The 25,000-nt window shown below is 36.0% G+C and overlaps 2 protein-coding genes across 4 annotated transcripts in view; one reads left to right on the top strand and one right to left on the bottom strand.

Moving 5' to 3' along the window:
• The window catches only part of LOC140950922 (UV radiation resistance-associated protein-like), a 25,945-nt gene extending 11,720 nt beyond the window's left edge, over window positions 1-14,225 (bottom strand). Inside the window, exons 1-11 of the mRNA XM_073400138.1 lie at window positions 14,072-14,225; window positions 11,630-11,762; window positions 9,581-9,615; window positions 9,337-9,394; window positions 5,666-5,763; window positions 4,354-4,443; window positions 3,757-3,822; window positions 2,651-2,685; window positions 1,963-2,068; window positions 1,457-1,538; window positions 661-705 (exon numbers count right to left, since the gene is read on the bottom strand). Of these exons, the coding sequence (XP_073256239.1) occupies window positions 661-705; window positions 1,457-1,538; window positions 1,963-2,068; window positions 2,651-2,685; window positions 3,757-3,822; window positions 4,354-4,443; window positions 5,666-5,763; window positions 9,337-9,394; window positions 9,581-9,615; window positions 11,630-11,762; window positions 14,072-14,128 (805 nt within the window). The 5' untranslated portion in view covers window positions 14,129-14,225. The remainder of the gene's footprint in view (window positions 1-660; window positions 706-1,456; window positions 1,539-1,962; window positions 2,069-2,650; window positions 2,686-3,756; window positions 3,823-4,353; window positions 4,444-5,665; window positions 5,764-9,336; window positions 9,395-9,580; window positions 9,616-11,629; window positions 11,763-14,071) is intronic.
• A 20-nt stretch (window positions 14,226-14,245) lies between these two features.
• The window catches only part of LOC140950921 (mediator of RNA polymerase II transcription subunit 14-like), a 43,483-nt gene continuing 32,728 nt past the window's right edge, over window positions 14,246-25,000 (top strand). For 2 of the 3 annotated variants that reach the window (XM_073400136.1, XM_073400135.1), the window contains exons 1-8: window positions 14,246-14,389; window positions 18,256-18,282; window positions 19,470-19,575; window positions 21,309-21,403; window positions 22,186-22,264; window positions 22,630-22,759; window positions 23,341-23,381; window positions 23,658-23,745. In XM_073400136.1, the coding sequence (XP_073256237.1) occupies window positions 14,277-14,389; window positions 18,256-18,282; window positions 19,470-19,575; window positions 21,309-21,403; window positions 22,186-22,264; window positions 22,630-22,759; window positions 23,341-23,381; window positions 23,658-23,745 (679 nt within the window). In that variant the 5' untranslated portion in view covers window positions 14,246-14,276. Of the gene's footprint in view, window positions 14,390-18,255; window positions 18,283-19,469; window positions 19,576-21,308; window positions 21,404-22,185; window positions 22,265-22,629; window positions 22,760-23,340; window positions 23,382-23,657; window positions 23,746-25,000 lie in introns of those variants that run through there. The other variant, XM_073400137.1, reaches the window with a different exon arrangement.

Below are 25,000 nucleotides of genomic sequence, written 5' to 3'. Positions count from 1 at the left end.
AATTACAGTGTTTGTATGAGAATCTAATGTCGGATAGTTTCCGTAAAACGGCTGTTCTGAAAGAAATATCAATTGTAAACGAAAGCTACAATGCAAAGGATTGTCCTAAAAAATTTGGGGGGCGTACCTATTCTAAATTTCTCCAGAGGCTTGCTTTAGATTTTCGATATATTTGTCTGTATTTTCCCCGGGACATTCTTACAGACAAATGTATAGAAAATTTAAAAAAGTGGTTCTAGGTCTTCAAGTGCATGTAACGCCCTCAAATTTTTTCACGAGAATCCTTAGGAGTGAAGCTTTAGTTTACAAGTCATATTTTTTTCAGAACAGCCGTTCTACGGAAATTATTCGACATTAGATTCTCATACAATCACTGTAATTTCTCACGCGTTTGCCTACTCGTCAAGATGGCGTCGAAAACCGTGACAAGGTCTATTGCATATATCTTAACTTTTTTCATTTCGCTTTTCTGCTTCACGTAGATGAACATAAATTCTGGGATTTAATTACTTCTCGTTTCCACGCAGTATTATATTGTAAGCTGATGAAAAGTGACAAAAGTAACTCATGAATAAATTAAAAGTTGATACAGTACAAATCCCCGAGAAACTCAGGACCAATTTCACAAAATTTTATCTTTGTATGTTAAAATGCACTTACCATGCTCTCTGAGCTTCTCCAAGAAATTCTTTTCCTCTTCTCTCTCTAACAATATCATTGGATGAATTTAACTGTTACTTATATACAATAATACATGTGACTGTATCTACACCTACAAACACATTCCTTCAGTCTGATTAATGACTCTATACACCCTGTATAATTAAATATCTAATACTTAATTGGAATATATCAGGGCTTTTCGTTTTTTGCTTAATCTCCTTGGTCTGCACAAGTGAGTGTCCTACAGTATTTGGAGACTGGCAAAACCACACAGCTTCCCAATAAATTATATGGAACCACCCATGCATGTAGCTTACAATTGTCATCACTGTGCTGCTGCTAAAGCCCCTAAATTCCCATCACTAAGAACCAAGAAAAGGCACTAAGGGATGTAGCCAGCTTTTCAACTAGCTGTAGGCCTGGGTGCCTTTAATTTCCACATATCCCGAAAATGGCACGCGACTAGTACGCACTGACCTCACCAACACTTTGAGCTCTTAAGCTTTTTAGCTCAATCCAGCAATGCATAATTTATCAAAAGCGATGGAGTGATCAAACCAAAAATTTGTAGGCACGGGCCTACAGGTCTATGGGCTGGCTCTGTCCCTGATGTACTATACAATAGCAATGATAACAATGAAATGATCAAAAACCAAAAATTATCATTAATACAATTACAGGAAAAAGAAGGGTGGGTGGGAGTAAGAAAAACCTCAACTAATAACGTGACTTTTTTCGCGTATGAGAGCTCCCTAATATCTCCTTCAATTATGAATAAATTATTATGTTATACCTTTCAGCAATTGTTTATACTTTGACAGTAACTCTTCTCTTAAAAGTTTGATCTTCAATGTCAGCATCTCCTCTTCCGAAAGCTTTGAGAAGAGAACGATCACTTATTAAACAAGTGAAACAAAAACTACAGGTAACTTAAAACACTTAGTTCCATTATTAAAGTTAGAAACAAAAACAATATATACACGTATGTCTTGACATTGCGCACTCTTTAATACAGCAGATGCTTAAGTCAAGGGAGACAGCTAGGGATAGCTTAAAACTCCCTAACTTCCTCTCATGTAGATTATTAGCTAAATGGCACTCTTTATCATGACAGTTTCATTTATGCACAGGTATCTCATATCATGATTTAGCCAAACAAAGAAAACCTAACAGTAACATTCTATCAAAATTATCCCTGAATAGAAAAATAACATGAAAATCATCGATGGTTGATCAAAATGTTCACTCACTTGTTTTCAGTGAGCTTTCTAAATCAGTAAATATTCATGTTCTACTCACTTGTGATGTGTACTTTAAGTCAGATTCAACTTTGTTTTGGATCAATTGACAAACATTTTTCACTGACAACTGAGTTTGTTGAATGGATTTCTGAGTCATCTTCATTCTGTTAATAAAAAAGTGCATCAATCTTATTCACTAGTGCGTCACACTTTCACTAATGACCCACGGAGCTAAATGCACGAGCCAGGTTGGTCTGGTTTGCTGGGCTGACTCGATTGTCAAGACCTTAGCATGTTAATTGAACAGAGACAAAAAACAACAACTTTTTCACATTACATGACAGTCAAGCAACTCTGGTTAGCTGGGACAATGCCAGGATCTCCTGTGGCTAATGGGCCCGGAAATTTTCCATGTAATCACACCCGCTAGGCCAGCCTACTGAGCCAAACCAGCAACTGGACAGCATTATAACACACTGCTCATGCTAACTATAACTTATCCATCATACCTTAACCCAAGAGTTAAAAGTATGATCCATGAAAGTATTTAAAAAAACTTTTATTTTTTTCCAGCATTTTAAGTTTTTTTCAATTTTGATAAGCTATCATTCTAACTTTGGCTGCCACAGATAATTCACCCACTTGTACACTTTAATGTACATGTTATTTTCTTCCACATTGCTCATCCAAGTGCATTTTTAACTTACTGGATATTTGCACTTAATAAAAAATTTAAATTTTCTGACCTTTGAAGAGATGAGGTGTTGTAGGATGTAAGAACCTGGTGAAACAAAACATACAGGGCTCATCAAGGAAAAAAGCTACATACAGTATACGTAGTCATTCAGTGACAGATGAAAAAAATCACTGACAAAAACAGTCAGTTGAGAGCAGCTACTGCAGATACAACATATCATAAAACAGTAAAATCTCTGAAAGACAGACAACACCAGGACCGCAGCCCGTGTCATCTGCATTATACTGTAGTATACCTGTTATAGTAGAGTATGTAAATCAGTTTCTGGTTAAACTAAATTTTGTTTGTCTCCGATAAAAGAATTACAGCAAGCAAAGGAAAAAAGGAAATTTTAAATCAACCTTACTTTAGGTTGAATACTGGTTAATCCTGAAAATGAATTTTACCTACAACAAACCCACAAATTTTGATTTCATACCGAGTTGGCAGCCATAAGTCACCAAACTGTGAACAGCAGCATGCATGTGGTCTATATAAAGTGTTCTGTGTTTTGAGTGCCATGAAGCTTGACGATTAAGCCTCCAGAAAAAATTTACGGGGTTGTTCAAGTTTGAAATGAAGTGTTGAAGGGCTAAACATGACTTATAAGCTTGTGATAGTGTGAAATGTGACCTTGGTTATGCAGTACACAGAGTATTTTAAACTCTGACTGAGCAAATCTAACTTTTGCTACTCCGAGTCTATCATTTAGGGGTCATGAAGCTGGACTGTTTCACGCACATTGAGTAATTATTTCCAGTGGTCTAGAGCACATGAATGCCCTACAGTTCCCCTGTTGGCCATTTTCTTTTTGGTTTTAGCTTAATAGTCTATGCGACTGAACTATTAGCATTTCTTGTTACAAGTGCCTAAAGCGAGACTGCAGTTTCGGAATTAAAAGGTTCCTCATCAGTTGCTACTATGGTATAAGTCTTCACTTTGTGAAGAGAGGCTAACTCTAAGGTCACATTTCACACAGCAATTAGTCTCGTTTAGTCTGTCAACACTATTTCAAACCTTAGCGGATTCAGCACTATTAGCTGCTATGCCAGATGACATTCTACACTGTTTCCTTTAATGAGGAAGCACATTCTGGTGGGTTATTAATTCTCTGACCTGATCAAAATCAACTCTAATCGCATCCTTCCTTTGTGAAGCTAGTAATTCACTATTATTTCCAACCTTAATCATCAAATGAAAACAAAATTATACATGTAAGTAGAAAATAATTACAGCCAAGCATACAACTATAAAAAAGGTAGACTAATAATAATGAATTGGCACAAATCTTTGAAGGCCTGGCCAATATGTTATAAGCAGAGAAACATTAACTACCTACATCCACAACTATTTTACATGTTACATGCAGGCATACTTTCATGAACTTTAATTGCTAGTAATATTTTAGCGTTAACTACCAGTGTTAATTTTTCCTACTACATTTTGCCATCCATCAAAGAAGAAATTTTGAATCTCAAAGTGACACTAATGGCTGAAGAAGTTGCTATTTAGTCTGAAAAAGACTTGAACTAATACATGTATGAGATAACACAGTGTCATATCTTCACTGAATTTTCTTGTGCCAGGTGAAAAAAATGATACAAACAATTCATGAAAACATTTTTATAATCGTCACTTGACTTACACTCTTGAAAACTTACAGTCATTTCAAATCTGAGACTATTTTAACTGCCTTTTACACCATGCCCTAACCTCATGTATTTTTTGTCCAGAAGGAGCTCCATAATATCCATCAATTAGACCAAAAATAGCAGTGTTGTGGCCATATTTGCTATACTTGACCTAAAAAATTAATCAAAAGTAGTTAAGGTTTGGGTTCACAATCTTGCCCATGTCTGGAGAAGTACAAACGATGTTCTGCCATGTTCAGCCTTTAAGTGCCCACAAAGGAAAGAGAGAGCAAAGGTTGAGGGGAAAGTGCACTTTTAAACCCAAAAACTATCTCACAATTTTACCTTCCACATTGTACAAACGTTCGCACTTTGGAAGTTGATATTTAGTACCAGTAACAGAGAGCAATGCAGTGTTAGACTTATAAACAGTGTTTTGGGCAGTTTTTTTGTCCTTTTTTACAGCCAGATCTGCAGTGACCAGAAAATAGCTTGATCTGCTTCAGAAGGTGTTTTTGGCAATGGACCTCTAAACCCTTTGATATTTCACTGATGAATTAAAAGGACATTCTCCAAAGCTGAATTAGAGTGAGATTAATATAATACAAGTCTCGCTTGCGTATTTAGGACACAAAAGAGGATTATTGTGGATGGGTTCCTTGCAGAGACCGTGAAAACTGGGACCAAGAATCGTTGCGTGATCGAAGCCACGCATGTTTTGCAAAGAAAACTTAAGAAAGATTAAATTTAGAGATTTCCAGAATGTGTCGGTCCACGAATTCTACCGCTTGAAAGCGTTGATTACTTTGGAAGAAGTGAACACTACTCAGTAGTCGGAAACAAATAAGAATCTTAATCAGCAAAACTGCGATGGTCAGGTGTTGTAAACTTTTTTTGTATGTAAATGGGTTTTGTGATGAGCATGCAGGTTATTTTTGGCGATGATTGAAATGACGTGCCATGTAAAATCACTTTTATGATCTCTGGCAATGATGTAATTTCTCTGGAATCGAGGCCCTTGAATTTTCATGGATTTATACAGGCATATAGCATGCAACCGCACACCTACTTCTGGTTGTCACTAATACATGTACTAAATCAGTTCAGACACAAATAAAAAGTTAATATCCTGAAGAACACTCGACGTCAATACAGTTATAAGTTAAAAACCTTTAGAGAGTAAATCCTGTTTCGAGTAGAATTAATCACCTCCTCATTTCTCGATCTAATCTCCAAGCAAGCGAGACTGGACGCTGCTGTAAGAGTGTCCTTGTTATAAGACATAATACCTTTGACCATCACTACGACAATAAAATTAATATTTCAAGGTACATGTAAATTGCTTACAATATTATCATTTTTAATTACATTGTATACTTGAGTAAAAACCCAACCTGATCTCCTAGGTACTGCAGCGATGGAAGGTCAACTTGCCATTCAATAATAAGCTGGAATTTCTCATTCTGTCCACCCCACACTTTAACTGTAAAAGCTGGCACTGGAGTCAAGGATGTCTGTGAGTACAATGTGTGGGATAACAACCATCTCCTTAATTTTCTACTGCTAAAAAACTTCTACAGCTGTAACTATTTTTTTCTCTTGCCAAGCCAAAACTCTTCAAATCATTTACTATTATTATTATTATTATCAATATTATTATCATCATCATCATTATTATTATTATTATTATTATTATTATTAATATTATCATCATCATTTCCTCTTCACAGCTGGTGCTTATAATTATTTTATGAAAAGGTTTCACAAAAATGTTTTTACCCCAAAGACACCCAACTGATAGCTGTACTGTATTTCAGCCCTAGAATGTGCCATGTGTGACTATGTTTAGTCTTAAACTGTAAAAAGTAACTAGTCAAACAGTAACTTGGTCCTAGAATGTGTCTAGTATGACTACACTTGTATGTACTACATCCGTCTTGGACTGTAATTAATGTTACTATATTATTTTCATTTCTTCAGTTGTAGAATAATCACAGTAAAAAATAGCAGATTCCCATTTTTGGATATTTTAGGGTATTTAAAGAATACCCATAAAAATCCCCAATGTGTGGTTCCAGAAAATATCCATACCCCCCCCACGGATGGTTCTTCCGATTAGACCCCCCCACCCCCTCGGAATTTCCGTTCCAGAGGGGTCATTTATAACCCCCCCACCCCCCAGGAATTTCCTATTTTCCTTTTCATGGTCTTAATTTGCCATATTTAGAGATAATCGACCGTGTACCGCTTAAAATTAACTGTTCTCATCTTAAGACACATCTTTTTTATAATCTTTGACCTATTTGTAATCTTTTACAAGACAATATGTATTTCTTTAATACGTAGGTAGAGCACGCTTGATATACTATGAGCGGTCTCTCTTTTTTATTAGTCCTTCCAGCGAAACGCGCGAGGCAGAACAGAGATTAATAAGTTTATGTCATCTCAAGAAAACATTTAAAACATAACTTTAAATTTGAATTATTCATTGAAATAAAACTATGTGAACATTTTCAAATTTCAAAACGAATCTACCTACAGACAAAGTTAGACAAAGTTGATGTCTGGTACTGTAATTAAGTTTCACTATGTACACGTCTTGTCTAAGACAGTTTCATCTCAAATGCAACATTTACAGCATAACTTCAAAGTTAACTATTGATTTAACATTAAACTATGTGAAGAAATTCGCATTTCAAAACGGATCTACTAGAAAACTAACATACAACAAAGTTTATCGTTTGTTCGGCCTCGGGTCCTAAAGTCACCACAAAGTCGATCTTTCGATGTTTTTAATTAAGTTTAACTTTGAATGAATTACACTTGCAGTTAAACAAATCTCAGGAATTACAAAAAAACCTATTTGGGTTATAAAAGAACAAAATATGCAAACATTCATTTTGCGTCCCATATTTGCATCGATTCATGTTCAGAAATGAACATCAGTGAAACGTGATCTATTTCGTTGCCTAGCACGTGATCGAAACTCTTCTCCACAAAGAAGGAACAGATCCTTATTATTTTCGGGCAAAAGTTGATTTGGCGAAAGGTCTGTTGGACAAACAGCTTGCCTTCAACGGTACTCTATTAGAAGTCAATAATAAAATACAGCAAAGGTCTCATTTGGGTCGTCACACAACGCTTTGTCGCGACGAGCTCACTGAATGTCAACAGAAATTTGCATAAAGTTGTTTACACAAAACTCGAGAAATATATCGCCGAGTTAGACGACGTTTGTTCTCGATTAGCGTAAGTTTTTGTCAGACTATCTGCAGTCGAGTCCACAATCTAGATACATGTTCGACATAAATAAATTATTATTAATCGATGCGCTAGAATTTATTCCCGGAGAAGTAACCTGTTGAGAATTGCGATCGATTTGCCCGAAAGACAATATTTATTTCAAGACTTCGTCAAAGTCAAAGGTTGGACGGACCGACCGTTAGCTGTTTAGAATCAACCGTTAGGTAGTAAGAGCAATCCGTTAGAGCGTTAGAACAAATCGTTAGAGCGTGTGGACAAATCGTTAGAGCGGAGATGATAGCGAACTCCCAGCAAAGAAGACGATCGACGTTTGAGACAAACATCTTGTAGTTTTTTTTCTCGAAAGGGCATCTACTTCTAATTTTTGTTGTGCTACAAATCAAAATAATCCACATATACTTAAGTATGTCTCGTATGATCGATCGCGTCTTTTACAACCCTGTGGAAAATTTTTCTCGTGGGCACCCCCTGTACCCCTCGGAAAATTCTACCCTTTAGCCCCCCCACCCCCTAGGAATTTCCATTAACCATCCGTGGGGGGGGTATGGATATTTTCTGGAACCACACAATTTGGCAAAGTGAGACAAGTCCCAACCAGGAAATTCCCAACCAAGTTCCCTGATTGGGACTCGTCTCACTCTTCCAAATTTGGGATTTTTGTGGGTATTCTTTAAATATCCTAAAATATCCAAAAATGGGAATCTGCTATTTTTTCCTGTGAATGTGACTAGAGTCAGTGTATCCACTTTCTAAAACATTACTAATGCAACTAAGTTTCAGTCCTAGATTGGGACTACTAGTAACACGACTGTATTTCAGTCCTGGAATATATGACTATAGTGACTGCATTTACTGCAGTACTAGACCGTAACTAGTGTGACTGTATTTTAAAACTGGAATGTGACTAGGGACTACAATAATGTACATCAATTTTTTCCACAGTATGATTCAAATCATAATTATGATGCATTACTGTTTTCACTAATTTTGATTGCTTGTGGGTACACTGGAGTGTACAGATGGCAAGTGACAAATATAAAGCATGCATTTGCTTTCCATGATCTTGTTCAACGTCTTGATTATGGCAGGAAGCATGTGTACATGTCCATACACTGTTTACAAATAGCCATTACAACCCCTGAACGTGGATCATGAGGTTGTCCCTATATTAAGATGTATCCTTGCAGACAACCCACCCAGCCCAGGAAAGGTTCGCCATACCACCAGAGTCTACACCCCCGACTCTTTTCAAACAGTGGTGTGGGTCCTTTTATGTCCCACAAGAACCAGACAGGTGAAAGTGCTGTGAGACAGGACCGACCTATGGTTTTTTGTCTAACCATTTGCACATGTCATTTCAAAGACAGCACTTTCTTCTCAGTTATCTAAAGACCCTGAGTGTTGGCTCAGCCAACCTTTGAACCTGGGACCTCCCGCTCAGTAGACCAGCACTCTCCCAACTGAGCTAACCAGACGCTGGTAAGCCTGTAAAGCAGGGACAGTTTGCTTTTTCATTATTTTTGTTTCCATCAAAATTTGCTGTGCACACAATGGCTAAAATGTGGAAATTGGGTGAGGAATATTATAGACAGTGATATCACTTTATGATGTAGCACATGGTATCTTAAAACATGCATCACAACATCTACATATTGATATTCATATCTTGGTAAGAAACATCACAGTCCACTGATACATTGCTTGTATTGGTGTAACATAACAGCCCCAGACTGGTGTGACTGCATTTCAGTTTTGAAATGACTTGTGACTTATGTGACTGTTTTTCAGTTTCAAAGGATACTAGTCATGGCTGTAGAATGTGACCATGATGATGGATCAAAGCTTGCCCATGTTGGATTCTAGTAAAAACAATCCATGCCAAAGAATTCAGAAAACAAAACATAAATTCAAAAATATAAAGAAACTAGTGCCTCTAAAATCCAGGAGAATTACACTGTACATGTACACATTATATTACTTTCATGTAGCCAGTAAAGCATCATAAAAGTACTCTTATTATAAAGAAATGATGTAACCACACTCACCAAGGAATACTTTATTTTCTCACTTGTGTAAATGGCTACAAAAAAATAAACAACCAAATCCCAATCATTTGCGATAATTTTTTAGAATTAACTGCTAGAGATCAAAGTGTCTTAAGGTTTGATTAACCAGTAAATTATATGGAAAGAAATATTATTTATTTTTTTATTGAAATAAAAGAGCCTTTAATTACTACCTAAAATTTCAGCAAAAGATACCAATTTGGCCACCAGCATTTGGCTGTCAAGTGTCAAGCCATACCACACTTCTTATTGTTACTTAGTGTTTATGCTCTCTTCTAAAATTAACCTAAGCTTAAATTTGTTTGCATGTAATATTGTTTATACTCTGCCTTGCTTCTCTTGAACCCTGCACTATGTTCATGTATGTTGTGTTTCAATTTTGTGCTTGGTCTAAATTTCATTTTTCCTTGTTTGAAACTCATTATCATTAACAAAACCCAAAAACAAAGCAAAATAAAACTAAATTTAAATTAATGATAAAATTGAACCACAACATATATAAAGCCTTGAGATGAGATGTTTCATAATAGCCATAGCTGGGCAAACATTTTTGCACAAAGCATTCCTTTTACTGGCAACCCCCTTTTTGTTTGGCAACTACAAAATTCTGTGTTGCCAAAAGGCAAGTTGCAAAAAAAGTTGAGCTCAGAGGACTGAACATGTGGGCACAGCTTGAACACATACACCTACAGATACAAAGTTCAAGGTGTGAACTACTTGAATAACATTTTTGAGTCATAGATCCTGGTAATGCATAACATTTAGTGATAATGTGGCAAAAGGTTTATGTCAGGAACCAGGAAATAATCAGAGCCTGTGAGTCAGAGAGCAGAGAAAACTCTCACAGAAAACACCTGTCCTCTAGGTTAGGGTTTTTGGATGGAAAATTCCCCCGAAAAACTTCAAAAATTACAGCAGCCAAGGTGCTTAATTCTTCATAGAAAGAAAATAAATGGTATGTAACAGGGTTGTCATTAAGAGCCGGGGGCCGGGGATTTTCCCCGGCTACTAAGAGAGTGGCCCCCGGCTAATTTTATTGGAAAATAGAGGAAAAATAGAACCAAAAGAAATCCCTAGCCGTTTGATTCCCCGCCAACTTGTTGTATTTACCCGGCAACTTGAAATCTTAGTGACAACCCTGATGTAATAATAATGATGATGATGACTATGTGAAAAATACACTGTATACCATGCATGTTCATGACAACAAAAAACAAATTCAGATCTATTACTTAAATAAATAAATATTAACCCATTCGCCCCTGAACCGCCCATAACCGCCCGTGCGGATCCAGGTCCTTTCTACCCTTTGTGACGTCATCAGTTTTAACGGTCAAGGACAACTTTCTTCGCTAACTTGTGCAGAGTGAAGAGATCTTTCAAACCATACCAGAATGAGCAGAATTCAGTCAAGGACACCAGAGAAAGAAGCAAAAAACCATGTGACATTGACCTGAAAATCTCCATGAAAATCTTGTTCCATTACCCACCTACCTTTCCTTTCACCTAATCTTAAGATCCTAAAAGCTTTCCTAAAAACTCTTCCCACCAAAATGAAGCCTACTAAATACCCAGCAAGAGAAAGAAAAAATGAGGCAAGAAAAGCGAAAAAAGAAGGGAGGAGAGAAAGCGAAAAGTAAAAGTCAAGACTGCTGTGTCACTTTTAAACCAAAAAACTATCTCGAAATTTTGCTTTCTGCGCATGCCCGAACTTCGCAAGCTGATATTTTGCATCTGCATCAGAAGGCCGCGAAGTGTACGACCTGTAAACCGGTTTGTGGTAAGTTTTAGCTCTTTATAGCACGACAGTGACCAGAAAACCACTCGACTAGCTTCAAAACGCGTTTTTCGGCAAAATCTCCAGGAGCGAATGGGTTAATGAAATATAAAATATTACAATAAATCAATGTTATTAAATGAAACTATTAATTTCATCACTAGCTTCTGTTCACACATTGGTTTCACTAAAAGAACTACATGAATCAAATTTTGCATTCCACAATGCTATCGCAGCTCTAGATCACATACCAGTTTCATCTCCTTCATCAGCATGCAAAGTGAAGAAGGTCTCTATCAACTGATCAAGCAGACAATCTCCAGATATTGTGAATTTGGGGACAATGTTTCTTACAGAGATACTTCTCAGATGTCGCAAGCGCAGCTATTAAAATAATGTATAAATATTACAGTAGGATTAGTGAAGTGAAAAAGAAAAGTGATTACTGTTGGGTAAAATATTTAAGAAATAATGTACCGGAAGAAAGAACGACATTAATGGTCATTCTCATTGTGATAATAACATCATTGACAATTACCTTACCATAATTAAATTACCGTCTTCACTGAAACCTTTTCACACAGTTAAAGTCACTTTAATTTTAGAGCTACGAAACAAGCTAACAGTTAATTATGGTCTGGGGAAAAAAAAGAAAAGAAACACAAAACAAAACAAATCCTTGAGCAGTGGTAGATTCAGATCTTCAATTAACGTAAGTGGGGTACACACCTAAGATAACAGGAAGGTCCAGTCTCAAAAATAATTTTCCTTTACCCTGCAGATGTCAGATTGGCCTATGCATATGCATAGCCCGCGATGACAGCCATCTCTCCACTATCCTCTGCCGCTAGGGATGTTTCACGGGAGAGATATAAATTATGCTAATTAGCCCGGTCCCAAATTCCATACTGACAACATGAATCTATGATTACAAAAGTAATCTGGTAGTTATGGGATTCTGGTCTATTATCATAAAGTTTTAAGTTCCTCTGCAAATGAGTGGCAGCAAAACTCAAATGCTTTTTGCAAAAAATAATATATAAAAAATGCAATTTTATGACGAAGATGTATAATTACATGAATAATGTCTGTTTCTAGTAGATTTATGGCTTTTACATAATATTTATTTGATCATTGTGACCTTTTGTCCTTTGTCTGTTATTCGTAAACAATAGCTAAACAGAATAATATAACAGTTACTATGCTGACCAATCAGCACTCATGGACCAGATTATACATCCAATATGGAATTTTGGGGGCCAAATCTCTCCTGCAAAACGTCCCAAGCATCGGGGAGTAAGGAGCAAAGGCTGTATTCACAGTCTACCCCATCCAAGACCCGACCAATGGATAAGACTATGTTATGCACTAGTCAATTGTATCCCCGAACCACAAACCCCCACGGACAGTGGGGATTTTATGGAGCAAGAGGGGGGACAAATAGGTTGATTTTTTACAATCATTTCTTGCACTAGTCCCTCGGAAATTACCAAAAATTTACAGCTACACAGATCTATCCCCAGGATGGGGAGTCACCATGGGGAGTGACTATCATCAATGAAATGAAGCCTTCATGATGGCTGAGACTTTCAACACAAACTAGCAGAGTTTGAAAGGCAATTCAACCACTCCCTTGTGAAAAATTAACATAATTAACATAAAATTAACATAAATTTGTTTTATTCGAAACTATTCTGAATTGGCTAAATTTGGCAAAAAGACGTAGATCACGGAGATCCATCCTGCTGTAACTGACCCGTACTGAGCTCCTCAATAGTTCGCCCAATGATCCTTTGCCGACTGCTACCCAACCCTCTCTTGGCTATGCTTTTTATGCCGTATGGCCGTTTTGGTCCAAGCATTAATAACTGATGCAACAAATTTAAACAAAATACAAATTCACAGACCCGTGAACACAATGTTTCTCTTTCTTTGTTTGTCCAAAAAGGCATATGAAGCTTACAAAATTAACAAATTTATTTTCAAACCTTTAAAACACAATGCATAAGGCTAGCTTTTTGAACCTATAATTCGTAGACCATTGTGTGAATCTTTGTCATACGCTGATGAACTTATTTTGATCAGTATCTGAAAGATTTCAAAATGTGTCAGGTCATATATAGCTTTTTGGGGGTTTTTGTACGGAGGAGAGATACGATGTATGACTCAATTCAAATATTTGATCAGTTAAAGTGAGTCATTTGTTAAACTTGAATAGCGGTTAGTTGACAGACAGCTTATTAGGGAGGGGTAATTACCATGTAAATCTGTCCCTAGGGCCTGGGGTAAATCCTTTAAATTACGAGGATACTTTTGTCAATTTCCCCACTATTTCCTGAGGATTTGGGCGTCGTGGTTGCAAATGATTAGTGCATTAGGTTAAAGGATATTTTATCATGAAAACCAAAACATTCTAACAACCTAATGAGTTGTAGCTTTCGAGTTGGTGCATGGATTCTCCTCATGAGACAACAAAAAATCGACAATTTATTGAAAAAGTGACAAACTAGAGAGAAGAATATATAGTTTAGTTACAATTATTTTATAAGTTCAGCTTCAAATTAAATCACTGATATAGTAATGAGATAAAAAAAATTAACTTAAGAGCCCCAACTTGAATCTTCGATCGTAGATCGATATAACACGAGCAAAATAATAACATACTGGATACACAGCCACAAACTAACATATACCTGTTGTGAAAGAAGGTTAAAATGTCGCACTCGTCCAAGACTTTCTTTGCTGGCCATTTCAGGCGTATACACGCTCCGTGAACTACATCTTGAAACAAGATCATTTGAACGTCTTTCGAAATCTAGACCGCCATGTTTGAAGCCGGAAATTTACATACTACGCATGTTTGGGAACAAACGAGCCAGCGATCAATTTGAAAGCAACATGGCGCCCACTGAAATAGCTCCTGATACAGGAGGTACAAAAATCAATCTTTCCATGCTCATAGATTTCCTTCTACAAAAGACTTACCATGAGTTAACCGTGTTATCCGAACTGTGAGTATTTTACTTATCATAACTCTTAACTTTTAGTATTTTGATTTATCAAGTTAAAATTGAACGGAAGTAGGATGTAGCAGGTTTTGGGGGTTGCTGGCAACCGAATGTTTTATGGCTGAAAGCTATACTTAAGTCTATATCCAGTCATCATATATAAGGTTTGGGTATTTCAACACTAATAAACACTGACATTCAGCGGTTATACGAGAAAATAACCTCAGATTGTACGGTAGAGCTCTTTACACCCTCTTGACCACTTGTGTACTCGAATTCAGCAATTGTCCTTGGAAATTCTTTGTAAAGTAATATTGAGTGGATGTGATATAAAGTTAGAACCGTCGTATATGTAATTATAAATTCTATAAACTGTGCTTTCAATAATATTACGATATTTCTGTACTGTTTACTATTTGTTTACTAACGTTGGTCCAGTAACTCAAATAAATGATTAAAATCTGAAAATAAAGCGCCTCGACCAAAGAAGGCTACTGAAATCGGATCCCTACCTCTGTGTCTTAGGCAGAAAGCACTGCTATGCACAAAAATTATACGATATTATTCAATATACGATGAAAATTTGTTGCCGAACGTGGCTTTCCCATACTAAACTCTTACACTGGTCAGGTTTAATGTCTAAGTCACAGTAGGGACCAGAAATTGGTGACGTTATTAGTAGAAAGCGCTATTGCATAACAGATAATCGAATTCCTTTAAATGTGAACTCCTTATGCGCTCAAGTCACAGACAGATTTTGCGCATTTCATGTAATTTCTGTTGAATTCTACAATTCTGCAAATGAAATGCAAGGTTGCGTAGGAAACATAACTGTACTTTTCTCGCACTGCATCAAGAAGAAAGCAACACTTGAAGAAGTATAATTAAAGAGATCAGGACCTTGTCACGTGATAAGACAGTGTGTGAATATCGAATAGACCTTTTTACCAATACAGCGGCCATATTAAAGTAATTCGATTTCAGGAGTATTATAGGATGCCCAGGGGGCATGAGCACATTTCGTTTGTATTTTCGAGCACTTTTCGGGACATTTTGTCTTAAAGTTTTCTTAGAATAAGACTGTAATGGGAAAAAAGATCCTTGTGCCGTGTTTGGATGTAATAATAATCGCCTTTTTCCCGAGAAATATACAGTGAAAGACCATATTTCTAATGTTCAACTAGAAAAAGGCAATCATTATTACATCCAACAACATTTCAAGGGCTATAGATGTAATTAGTTTTCTATAGTAACAGCATTGAAAGAATATTTCTTGTGGGAGCCTGAGAAAACGAATGTCAAATTTCACAAAATGACATCTTACACATGAAATTTTCAGAATTTTGTCAGGCTCCAATGAGAAATTGTCTTTGGTGTTAATAAAAAATAATAAGTTATATCTATAGCGCTTAAAAAATGTAAAAAGAATACAGTATTGTTCAAATTATTCTGGGACAAGGTTTTTGTCCACTGAAAGTTGAAGTTACTCAATTTCCTGATGGATTCCGTCCAAGATCATTGCAAGTTTTGCATGGCCTTTTCTTCTGGTTACCCTGTTCTCCAAAATCATCAACCACGGCCATGTTTACAATGACTTGTACACTTTCTGCTGGCTCGTGTTTGGGCAAGGGTGATAATTAACTCTTTCCCCTGGGCCCTATAAATATCCATCTTTAGAGATCAAAGTAACAGAAAAAAATTCTCAAAAATTTTGTAAAATACCTCACTGTTTAATTTTTTTGTGAAACATTATGGGCTTAGTCAAGTTAAATGATTATTTTTTTCTGCCTTAAAAAAGGTATAGTTTTCCATGCTGCTGTAAAACCTGCTGATATATATATTTTTTATGTAATATATCAAACATGAGATGCAGTGTTTCATCACCAGATGAAACACTGAGAAGAGAGTTGAAAATACGACGCACAGCGGAGTATTTTTGACGAACTTCGAGGTGTTTCATCTGGTGATGAAACACTGTGTCGAATGTTTGATATTTCTTCTCAAACAAAATCATTTTTGAAGGAGAAATTAAGGATGCAAATACTAAGCAGGTGTTTCATCCGATTTCCAAACACTCATTAAACATTAATTTCCTTTGTATTTTCTTAATGAATTATTAATGAGTTTGAGAATTAAACATGGTAAATTTTGCTCTTTTTGGACCAGGAGAAAATACACTAAAACAGGAATTTTTGAATTATGACAAAATCTTGTCTCTGTGCATGTGTATGTGTGCTCTTTATTTACCACACTGTTTTGCTCTTTGAAAGTAGTAGAAAATGTGATATTCAACAAAGACACCACCCCCAGTAGACCATTAATGACATTTGCATGCTTTGATATACAGGGCTTCTGATATTTTGCGCGGTCGCGGAGCCGCAAAATTCAGGTAAATCCGCAAAATCCCACGAAATTCACAAAAACACAAAAAGTACTGCGAAATTCAGTAGAAATCTTATCAAGTACATGTCTGTATGACATATTTGAAACTTATTTCAGCTATTGGGGCTATTTACTTGCCATAAACTTTCAAATTTATCTTAAAACTTTGTCACTGAAACGTGCAAACAACATCCCGAAACTACTAGGCGTAGATTATGTCGTGAAAAACTGGGCACGAGCCATGATGTTAAAGGCTTTGCCATTGGTAACCTGAGATCAGGCTCTATTTTCGTTTCGCTTTGAAAATTACATTCCGGCAGGCATGGCGAAACAAAAACAGACCAATTTTAGCAGTAGCCATTAGAGAGAATATATGAGAACTGCTAAAATTGAGCCTGATTTCAGGTTATGCCATTGGTCAATTTGTGGAGCGTATTGTTGTTGAAAGAGCAAATGATGACCTCTGAGGTAGAAAAACGTTAAAAACTCTGGTCTGATCAGCGCAAAACCGATTGATTTCTAGCGAAATTTGCCTTGAAAATAACCACAAAATTGGCCGTTTTTTACAGATTGCTTTTTGGTGAAGTTTGCTCCGAAAACTCCTGCGAAATTACCGCGAAATCGGCCGATTTTTCCGCAAATTTGTCCCTAAACATCCCGCAAAATTTGACTTTTTCTTTCACGACCTATCAGAAGCCCTGTTTATACCTTTAGACAGCAACAATTCATTATAAATTGTTTCTCCTCTTTCTTCACATACAGTAATACACTTATAAGAAATAACAACAGAAGAGGGACTGGCTACTTTAAGTGTTATGAAAAAAGGGTAATAGAAAAAAACAAAGCCAGAGTTACAATTTAATTTTAATGCATTCCTCTTATCCAATTAGAAACAATAATTTGTTTTTGCTGCTTTGTAAAGTGTATTCTGCATGATTGTAAATTAATAAAATGATATTATTGTTAATTAAAATAACATCCAGATTTCAGAGGGCTAAAATAGTAATTGTCAGTAGTGATTAAATAATACTAATTTATTGGTCTATTTTACAAAGAAACTTTAGCTAGGATGCATTGCCTGTTTTTAGTCAGGTTCTATGTTGTTGTAGCATGTATTTACCTATATTAAAGTTTAAGGTTGTGACTCTGAGAATTAGATAATATAACATCCATTATGTTTTGTACTAATAGAGGCATATCTTTGGTAGACTGGAGTCTTTAACACTTTTGTTAGTTTTGAAATGTAATAGTTTTGCTACAAATTTACTCTGTCACTGTGAAATAGAGATGATGATTTCATGTGTAATGGCAAGTAAATTTGCAGGAGATTATTACATTCAAAACTAACAAAAGCATTTAAATAAAGACTCCAGTCTAACCAGGATGTTCCTCTACCTTTGGATCGGAGTCATATGATAAGGCCTTAAGTCAATCATTGTCCAAAGGCCATCCTAGCATTGATTGATCTTGGTATTGTTTTGTCACAGATTGCCAAGGAAGTCTGATATTGAAAGGTAAATAATGCTTTTTTACTTTTGAAACTTCTTAGAAAAGTTGTTAGCAAGATCTTATTAGTACAGTGTAACTGAAGAAATGGAAAATGTAGCCAGCAAGAAGGTTCTATTGACAGCACTTATGGTTTGACATGTATCACTTGTGTTGCAATAATTAATGACATGTACGTTGGCCTTGACCCTCATCGTCACATATTTGCTGCTATAAACAAAGCTGGGGTCTTTTTCTTGAAAGTCGTGATAATTTAGAGGCACACTGAAGTCTTCAAAAGTTATACAGATAATGTGATAATTCTGTCAGTTAACAAAACAAAATTTAATGGTTTACATGCAGCTAGGATCCACACTTTTATTCTTAAGATTTTGATTAGAATATTTGATTTTGGACCCCCTAAAAATGTGCTGTGGCTATTATACCTGGTAGCTGGGAAGGGTCTTAAAAAAATAAATGCCTGGCAGTCAGAAAATTTCCTAAACTGATGTTCAATTTGAAAGTTTTAACTCAAAATTTAAGAAGCTTAAATAAAAATTATATTCTGCAACCCCTTCATCCCCTTTAGTATCATTGCCTACACATGTATGTATGTACATGTACATGTAGTTTATCTTTTCAGATGTATGGCAGGTTATACATATGTATTTTGCCTTTTATAAAGGAAAGACTCAGAAATGAAGTTATTTCCCTGCTTTTGGATCTCATATTGTCAGTCTCACTTCAGTGAAAAAAAAAAACAAAGAAGATAACTCCTCCAAATATTAATGCTGGACTCACAGTATTCATCCTCTCTTTGACTGTAGTTTTTAGAAAGCCCCTTCTACAGTAGTAAAGACATTTACAGCTGTAATTGCTTGCCCAAATCTTGTACACTGGAACAGTAGACTTTTTGTTCAAGGCTTATGTGTTGAGCTTTTCTTCAAGCACAGTCTTGAGAAGGGAAAAACCATTTTCTGCATACAGAAAATGAAGCAAAGAGTCATTCAAAGAACTTTTTGAGTTGGTATTTGGTATTTTTATTTGTTTAAGAGAGCAAGGGGCAGGAAATAGCGCATACAGTTGTACAGTTGTAGGCATATTACAGCCCCATTCTGCTAACCAGCAAGACAGAGGGTGAATAGACAGCTGATTGTTGGAGATACTACATTGTACTAGTGGCTAAACATTGTTGCTTTGCAAATGACATTTCTAGAAAAATTGAGATTGTGCAGTTTGCCAGCCGAACTCGCCAACAATTTGTGCGTCTCCTGGCTTTAGTGAAATGGGCAGCCAGTGCAGAGCGGGTTGACAAGTGTCAGGTAAGTACATTTTTTGTGCAGGTTAGGATCATAAAACAGTGAAGATTCAACAGATAAGAGATGTGACACACAAAACTAGATGCCTATAATAGGTGTATATTGGGCTTTGTGATGCAGGCAGGTTTAACATTTTGGAAAGTTTGATGATTACTAAGGAAAGTTCAGGTGTCAGTTAAATTGTCTGAAGTGACCAAATTTTTTCCATTTTTCTCATTAAACATTGGACCAATAACTCAAGACAACAGGGTTCGCACAGTCTTGAAAAGTCCTTGAATTTTAGGGGAAGTCCTTGAAAAGTCCTTGAATTCCATTTTTCCTTGAAAAGTCCTTAAATTTCTGTGCAAGTCCTTGAAAAGAGCTTGAATTTTCTTCAACTTTGAATGTAGTAGCCTGGAAAGAATTTTTTGATGCTTTTTGGTTGTCCAAGACAGAATATAAATCGTAGCTCAGTGAATGTAAAGGTCATTTACATAAAGTGCTCCATGTTTTATGCAATAATTAACTATCAGTTTAAGACAAGTGAACTGAAAAATGTAGAGAATTTGGTGAAGCAAACAGTTAAAGCCTTAAAGTCTTATTAGAATATACTGGGAATATGCATTTTTGTACAATCTGTGAAATTATATTCCTAGTAGGTTGTCCTTGAAAATCTAATGTGGTCCTTGAAAAGTCCTTGAAAAGTTCTTGAAAAATGGTTGCAATTTTTTGTATGAACCCTGGACAAGAATTTTGTTTTTTAGTGAATCTTTTGACCAGATTGCTCACCTCCATCCTTACAAGTAAAATGATTGGCTCCACAGAAGGGGAAACAGGATACGCAACAACTTTTGCGAGGCTATGGCTATCTGCTATTTTTGTCTTTTTTTGGTCGTGGGCCAGGGGACAATTCTTGATTCAACTGTGTCACAAGCAGGCTAATAATAACAAAGTTTCACTATGCTGAGGAGGAAAAAGCCTCTTGATCATAATGTTATAAGTTTCATAAAAGAAAGTTAATGGTGGTTCAAGAGGTATAATAAAATTTTGTCCTGTGTTTCTTAATTATTCAGTTTCAAGTTAACATAATAAATTTGAAAACAAAGTAATCCACTAAAATTAACCTGGATCATAAACGTTACAATCCAAGCCAATTTTAGACGTTTTTTTATGGAGTCATTAGAGCATAATGGTGCTTGTACCTTCACACCAATTTGCACTGAGAGGCTGATTTTTGGCAAGTGGGAATTTTTTAATTTGCTCTTTCTGAATATTCCAACTAGTCCCATAATTTTACAAATTTCTATTTGATTTTTTGTGACATTGACACTTTTTCTTTTCTATTAAATCACTGTGTGTATACCTTTCATGGTATGCGCATTTTGCTCTTAATATTATGCACATGTAATTTGCGCCATATTATAAGTAGTAAATTTATTATTATTTATTATTAATTTCATCCTAAAATGCCTGAAAGGCAAATAAAAGTATAGTTTGTCAAACCTTTTTTAAGGGAAATGATCATGTAACAACAATTCAACTTTGGGTGGACCTTCCTGTACTTTTAATAGCGATTTGGGTTAGCAAACTGAAGCAACATCTTGCTCATTGTTCAAACCTACTACCTTTTTCTTGCTCATTGTACAAGCTTGCAACATGTACCTTTTTCATTGCACCCTCACAAACACTAACAGTGGATTATTATACTGATAAATATTGTAACATGTGAAGTATTGTCAGTATTTTTTGCTTTTCAGGCCATCTCTACAATCTTGGATAAGCAATCCATGCTGTTTGTAGATACTGCAGATATGTTGGCAAGAATGTCCAGAGAAACCCTTGTAAAGGCAAGGTGAGGCAGTTGTGCTATCAGCAAAAATATCATTGATAATGTGTACAGTCATGGTACAGTGTACATCTGTAAATGCGGTTAACTGAAATTTAGCGCAAAGAGTGCCATCTTGTGTTGTCTGTCAATGGTTAATTTTGGTGGTACAGCCTTTCATGCATCACATTTATATATATATGTGTTCATTTTGTGCAGCCACTGGGCTTTGTATAGCTTTTTGATCTTGCCCCCCTAATAAGTCAGTGTAATGGATGCCTGATGTTGCTAAAAGTGAACCCCCTGGACATCCCAGGCACACACCTTCACTAAGCAACAGTTGTTGAATATACTTGTATTATTTGTAGTGTGTCAAACCAATCTCAATCTTGGCTAATCTCCTTTTGGCAAGTTACATGTACACTCAGTGATGATTTCATTCACCCCTGCAAAATCTACAGGGAGCCAAATACATGTTCTAAGATCTTTTCAGTGCTATGTAAATGACAATAATTATTGTCCAAAACAATCTCACCCCAATCTGTAGGAGTGTGATTTTCTCCATCAACTTTAATGCAGTTATGATACACAGTGAGCGTAGAATTACTAGCAAAGTTGTAGCCCTTTGGGGAAGGGAAACAAGCACAGAAAGACAAAGAGAGAGCATACTCCTCAGACTACATTGTACAGCTGTATATATGTGGTTTGATTTAGTGTAGGCCACCTCTGCATTATATGGCTCATTCATGCTGAGGATGTAATATTCTTTGGTATTTAATAATTTCTTGTTCTTGTCATCTTTGTTAAAGATTGCCAACCTTCTGTCTGCCGGCTGCAGTGGATGTTCTTACAGGTGGAACATATCCACGACTTCCAACATGCATCCGGGTAATAGACATAGTGATTTTGCTACTTTATAATTATTAGTGTAATTCACCTTACAATGAGACACTAACAACAGTAATTCCTACACATCTTTTCCCATATTTTCTACAAATTAAACTTGTGTTAAGTGAACACTGAGACCTACGTTCTCAGCACTCTTTTCTAAGGGGCTGCAGAAAGCTGGTAACAAAGTTTAATATACTAACACTGATCATGAGGTACTAATTAAAAGCATTAATTTGGACTCCGTCAGTTGTCAATTGAGACAGAGAGATGCCAGTAGTTTTGAAAGAGCAAGCATCCCATGGGTGTTCACTTAATTCCAGAAAAATTCTCAATTTCCCTACTTATTTCTGTATATTTTGTAGGACAAAATTGTTCCTCCAGACCCAATAACAGCTGTTGAAAAGGCAAAGACTCTGCAGAGACTTAATCAAGTTGTTCAGCACCGACTGGTTACTGCTAAACTTCCACCAGAGATGGCAAACTTGGTTATTGGTAAGAATATGTCAACATGTACTTCATTATATTTTAAACCTGAATAAGCTGTAAAATAATGGTATTAATAATTACATAGTGTGCCTTGTAATGTAATAATATACATGTGGTCTTCATTGTTTTTTTGTTACTTCTAGGTTGTGAATTTCTAAAACTTATCCTTTTACCAAGCCTGCCATAGTGCATTTGCACACTCTGATTGGCTGACTTGGAGATGGATAATTATTTTTTGGGTCAAATTTAATCTTTGGTGTGAATTTTTCAAACTGGTTTAAAATTTTCAAACTGGTTAGAAATTTTTAAACACATAACACGTTCTCATTTATTTGTCTTTTCTTCATGTGTACTCTTTCTCTCTTCTCCAATGCTGAGTTTGCCTTCTTTTGCAAATGGGGCATCCATTGTCTTTGAGAAGGTACATGGAAAATCATTATTAACCACTATTCACTGATGAGTTGAATAATAAAAAAAGAAAAATACTTTCAGTAATAATTATCTAACAATTATTATTGTTATGTATTTTCTATGTATTTTCTTACTAATTAAAATTAAGTAATAATTATTGTTTTTTACCCTTGCAGCTGATGGGAGAGTCAAATTCAGGGTGGAACATGAGTTTGAGGTACACTGTAAAAAAAATTATGTAAATTGCTCTGGCTCACACCTAAATGTATGTACAGTATATGTTCATCAATGTTAAAATAAATGTAAGAATTTTTTGTAGAAATGTGATATAACTGCTCTTTAAAAAAAATTAATGACCACTAAAAACATGCTCTACAATCAATTCTCTTTGTTTCTTTCCTGAAAACTTGTTGATATTTTCCATTATTTTAATTTATTTTTCCCTCGTGGGGTCTCTTTTTTAATATTTTAATTTTTTTTTTTTCTGTTCAAGGTGATGTTGACTCTTATGGGAGATGAGTCAACAATTCCGTGGAGAGTTTTATCCATTGACTTCTTGGTTCAGGATAAGGAAACTGGAGGTGATCTATTAACAGACACATGTAAATTTGTTTGTTGCTGGTTCTTTCCCTTTCTCCAAGAGGTTTTTCTCTGGGTACTCCAGTTGCCCTGGTTTTCTCCTCTCCTCAAAAGTCAGCTTTTCTAAATTCCAGTTGGATTCAGAATACTATAGACAAAAAGGCACTTCGTAGTGATAATAATGATAATAATGGAAATAATAATAATTATTATTAACAATGATAGTAATAATAATATGTCCCTGGAAAAGTTCAAGAGTCCTAGAAAGTCAAATCCTTTGTGATTTTTAATAGCATACAGACTGATCATCAGCTTGAACACAATAGAGCTGACCTTGTTGTAGTAGACAAATAACAAGCAGTTTGCCAAGATAATTATTGACGTTGATGTACCAGGGGATGCTAGGGTGGAACTGAAGGAGAAAATTGAGAAAATCAAGACCTGGGAAAAGAATTGAGGAAACTGTGGAAGGTCAAAACAACAGTTGTGCCTAATTTGTAGTCGAGGCACTTGGGACAATCCCAAAAGGATTAGTTGGTCTTCTTGAAAGCATAGGAGTGAATCTTAATGTGGCTCAGATTCAAAAGACTGCCCCATTAGGAACTGCGTGCAGGAATCCTCCGGCAGGTTCTCAAGTATTAAGGTTGCATGATGTGACTGAGAGTACATATTATTTATTATTATAATTCATGGATATGCTACCAGTGACTGAAACATAGTTATCTATTAAACCTCTTGCTTTTCCATGGATTATGACTTTTTAGCAGTTTTTACTTTATGCAATAGCGCCCTAACATTTCTAACGCTGGGGGAAAAGTTATGATTTTAATATCGAAGGTTTTACCAAAGACTATTAAATTCGTTCAGTGCCATTTTTGGACAAAAACTCCAACTGCACTGCAACGGAAGTCACAGAAGCAAATTTCAAGACAAGTGCTTGTTTGTTTACCATTTGTTGGCGGAAATAATATTTTGCCTATGGCCAAGGACTAAATGTTTTCTGTTTTCGTTTCAAAAGTACAGAATGAGCAAGGAATTTTGTTGTTTGTTCACCCAAACTTATCCTGAGAATCATAAGTTTTAGTCATCCGCTCAGGGTCCTTGTTTGAAATTTTGGTTGCCTGTGGGTAAATTGTACGTAGGCACCTCTGGCAACCGGGCACCCGTTAGGCAGCAGCCTTGGGATGTCAAACCTATTTCGATTTGGCGTGTAAATGTGGACAAATTTTTGTTGAGAATATTATCCTCATTTATCCC

This window comes from Porites lutea, chromosome 10 (assembly GCF_958299795.1).
Source record: "Porites lutea chromosome 10, jaPorLute2.1, whole genome shotgun sequence".
NCBI classification, from domain to species: Eukaryota; Metazoa; Cnidaria; class Anthozoa; order Scleractinia; family Poritidae; genus Porites; species Porites lutea.
This window is presented reverse-complemented; position numbering and strand designations above follow the sequence as displayed.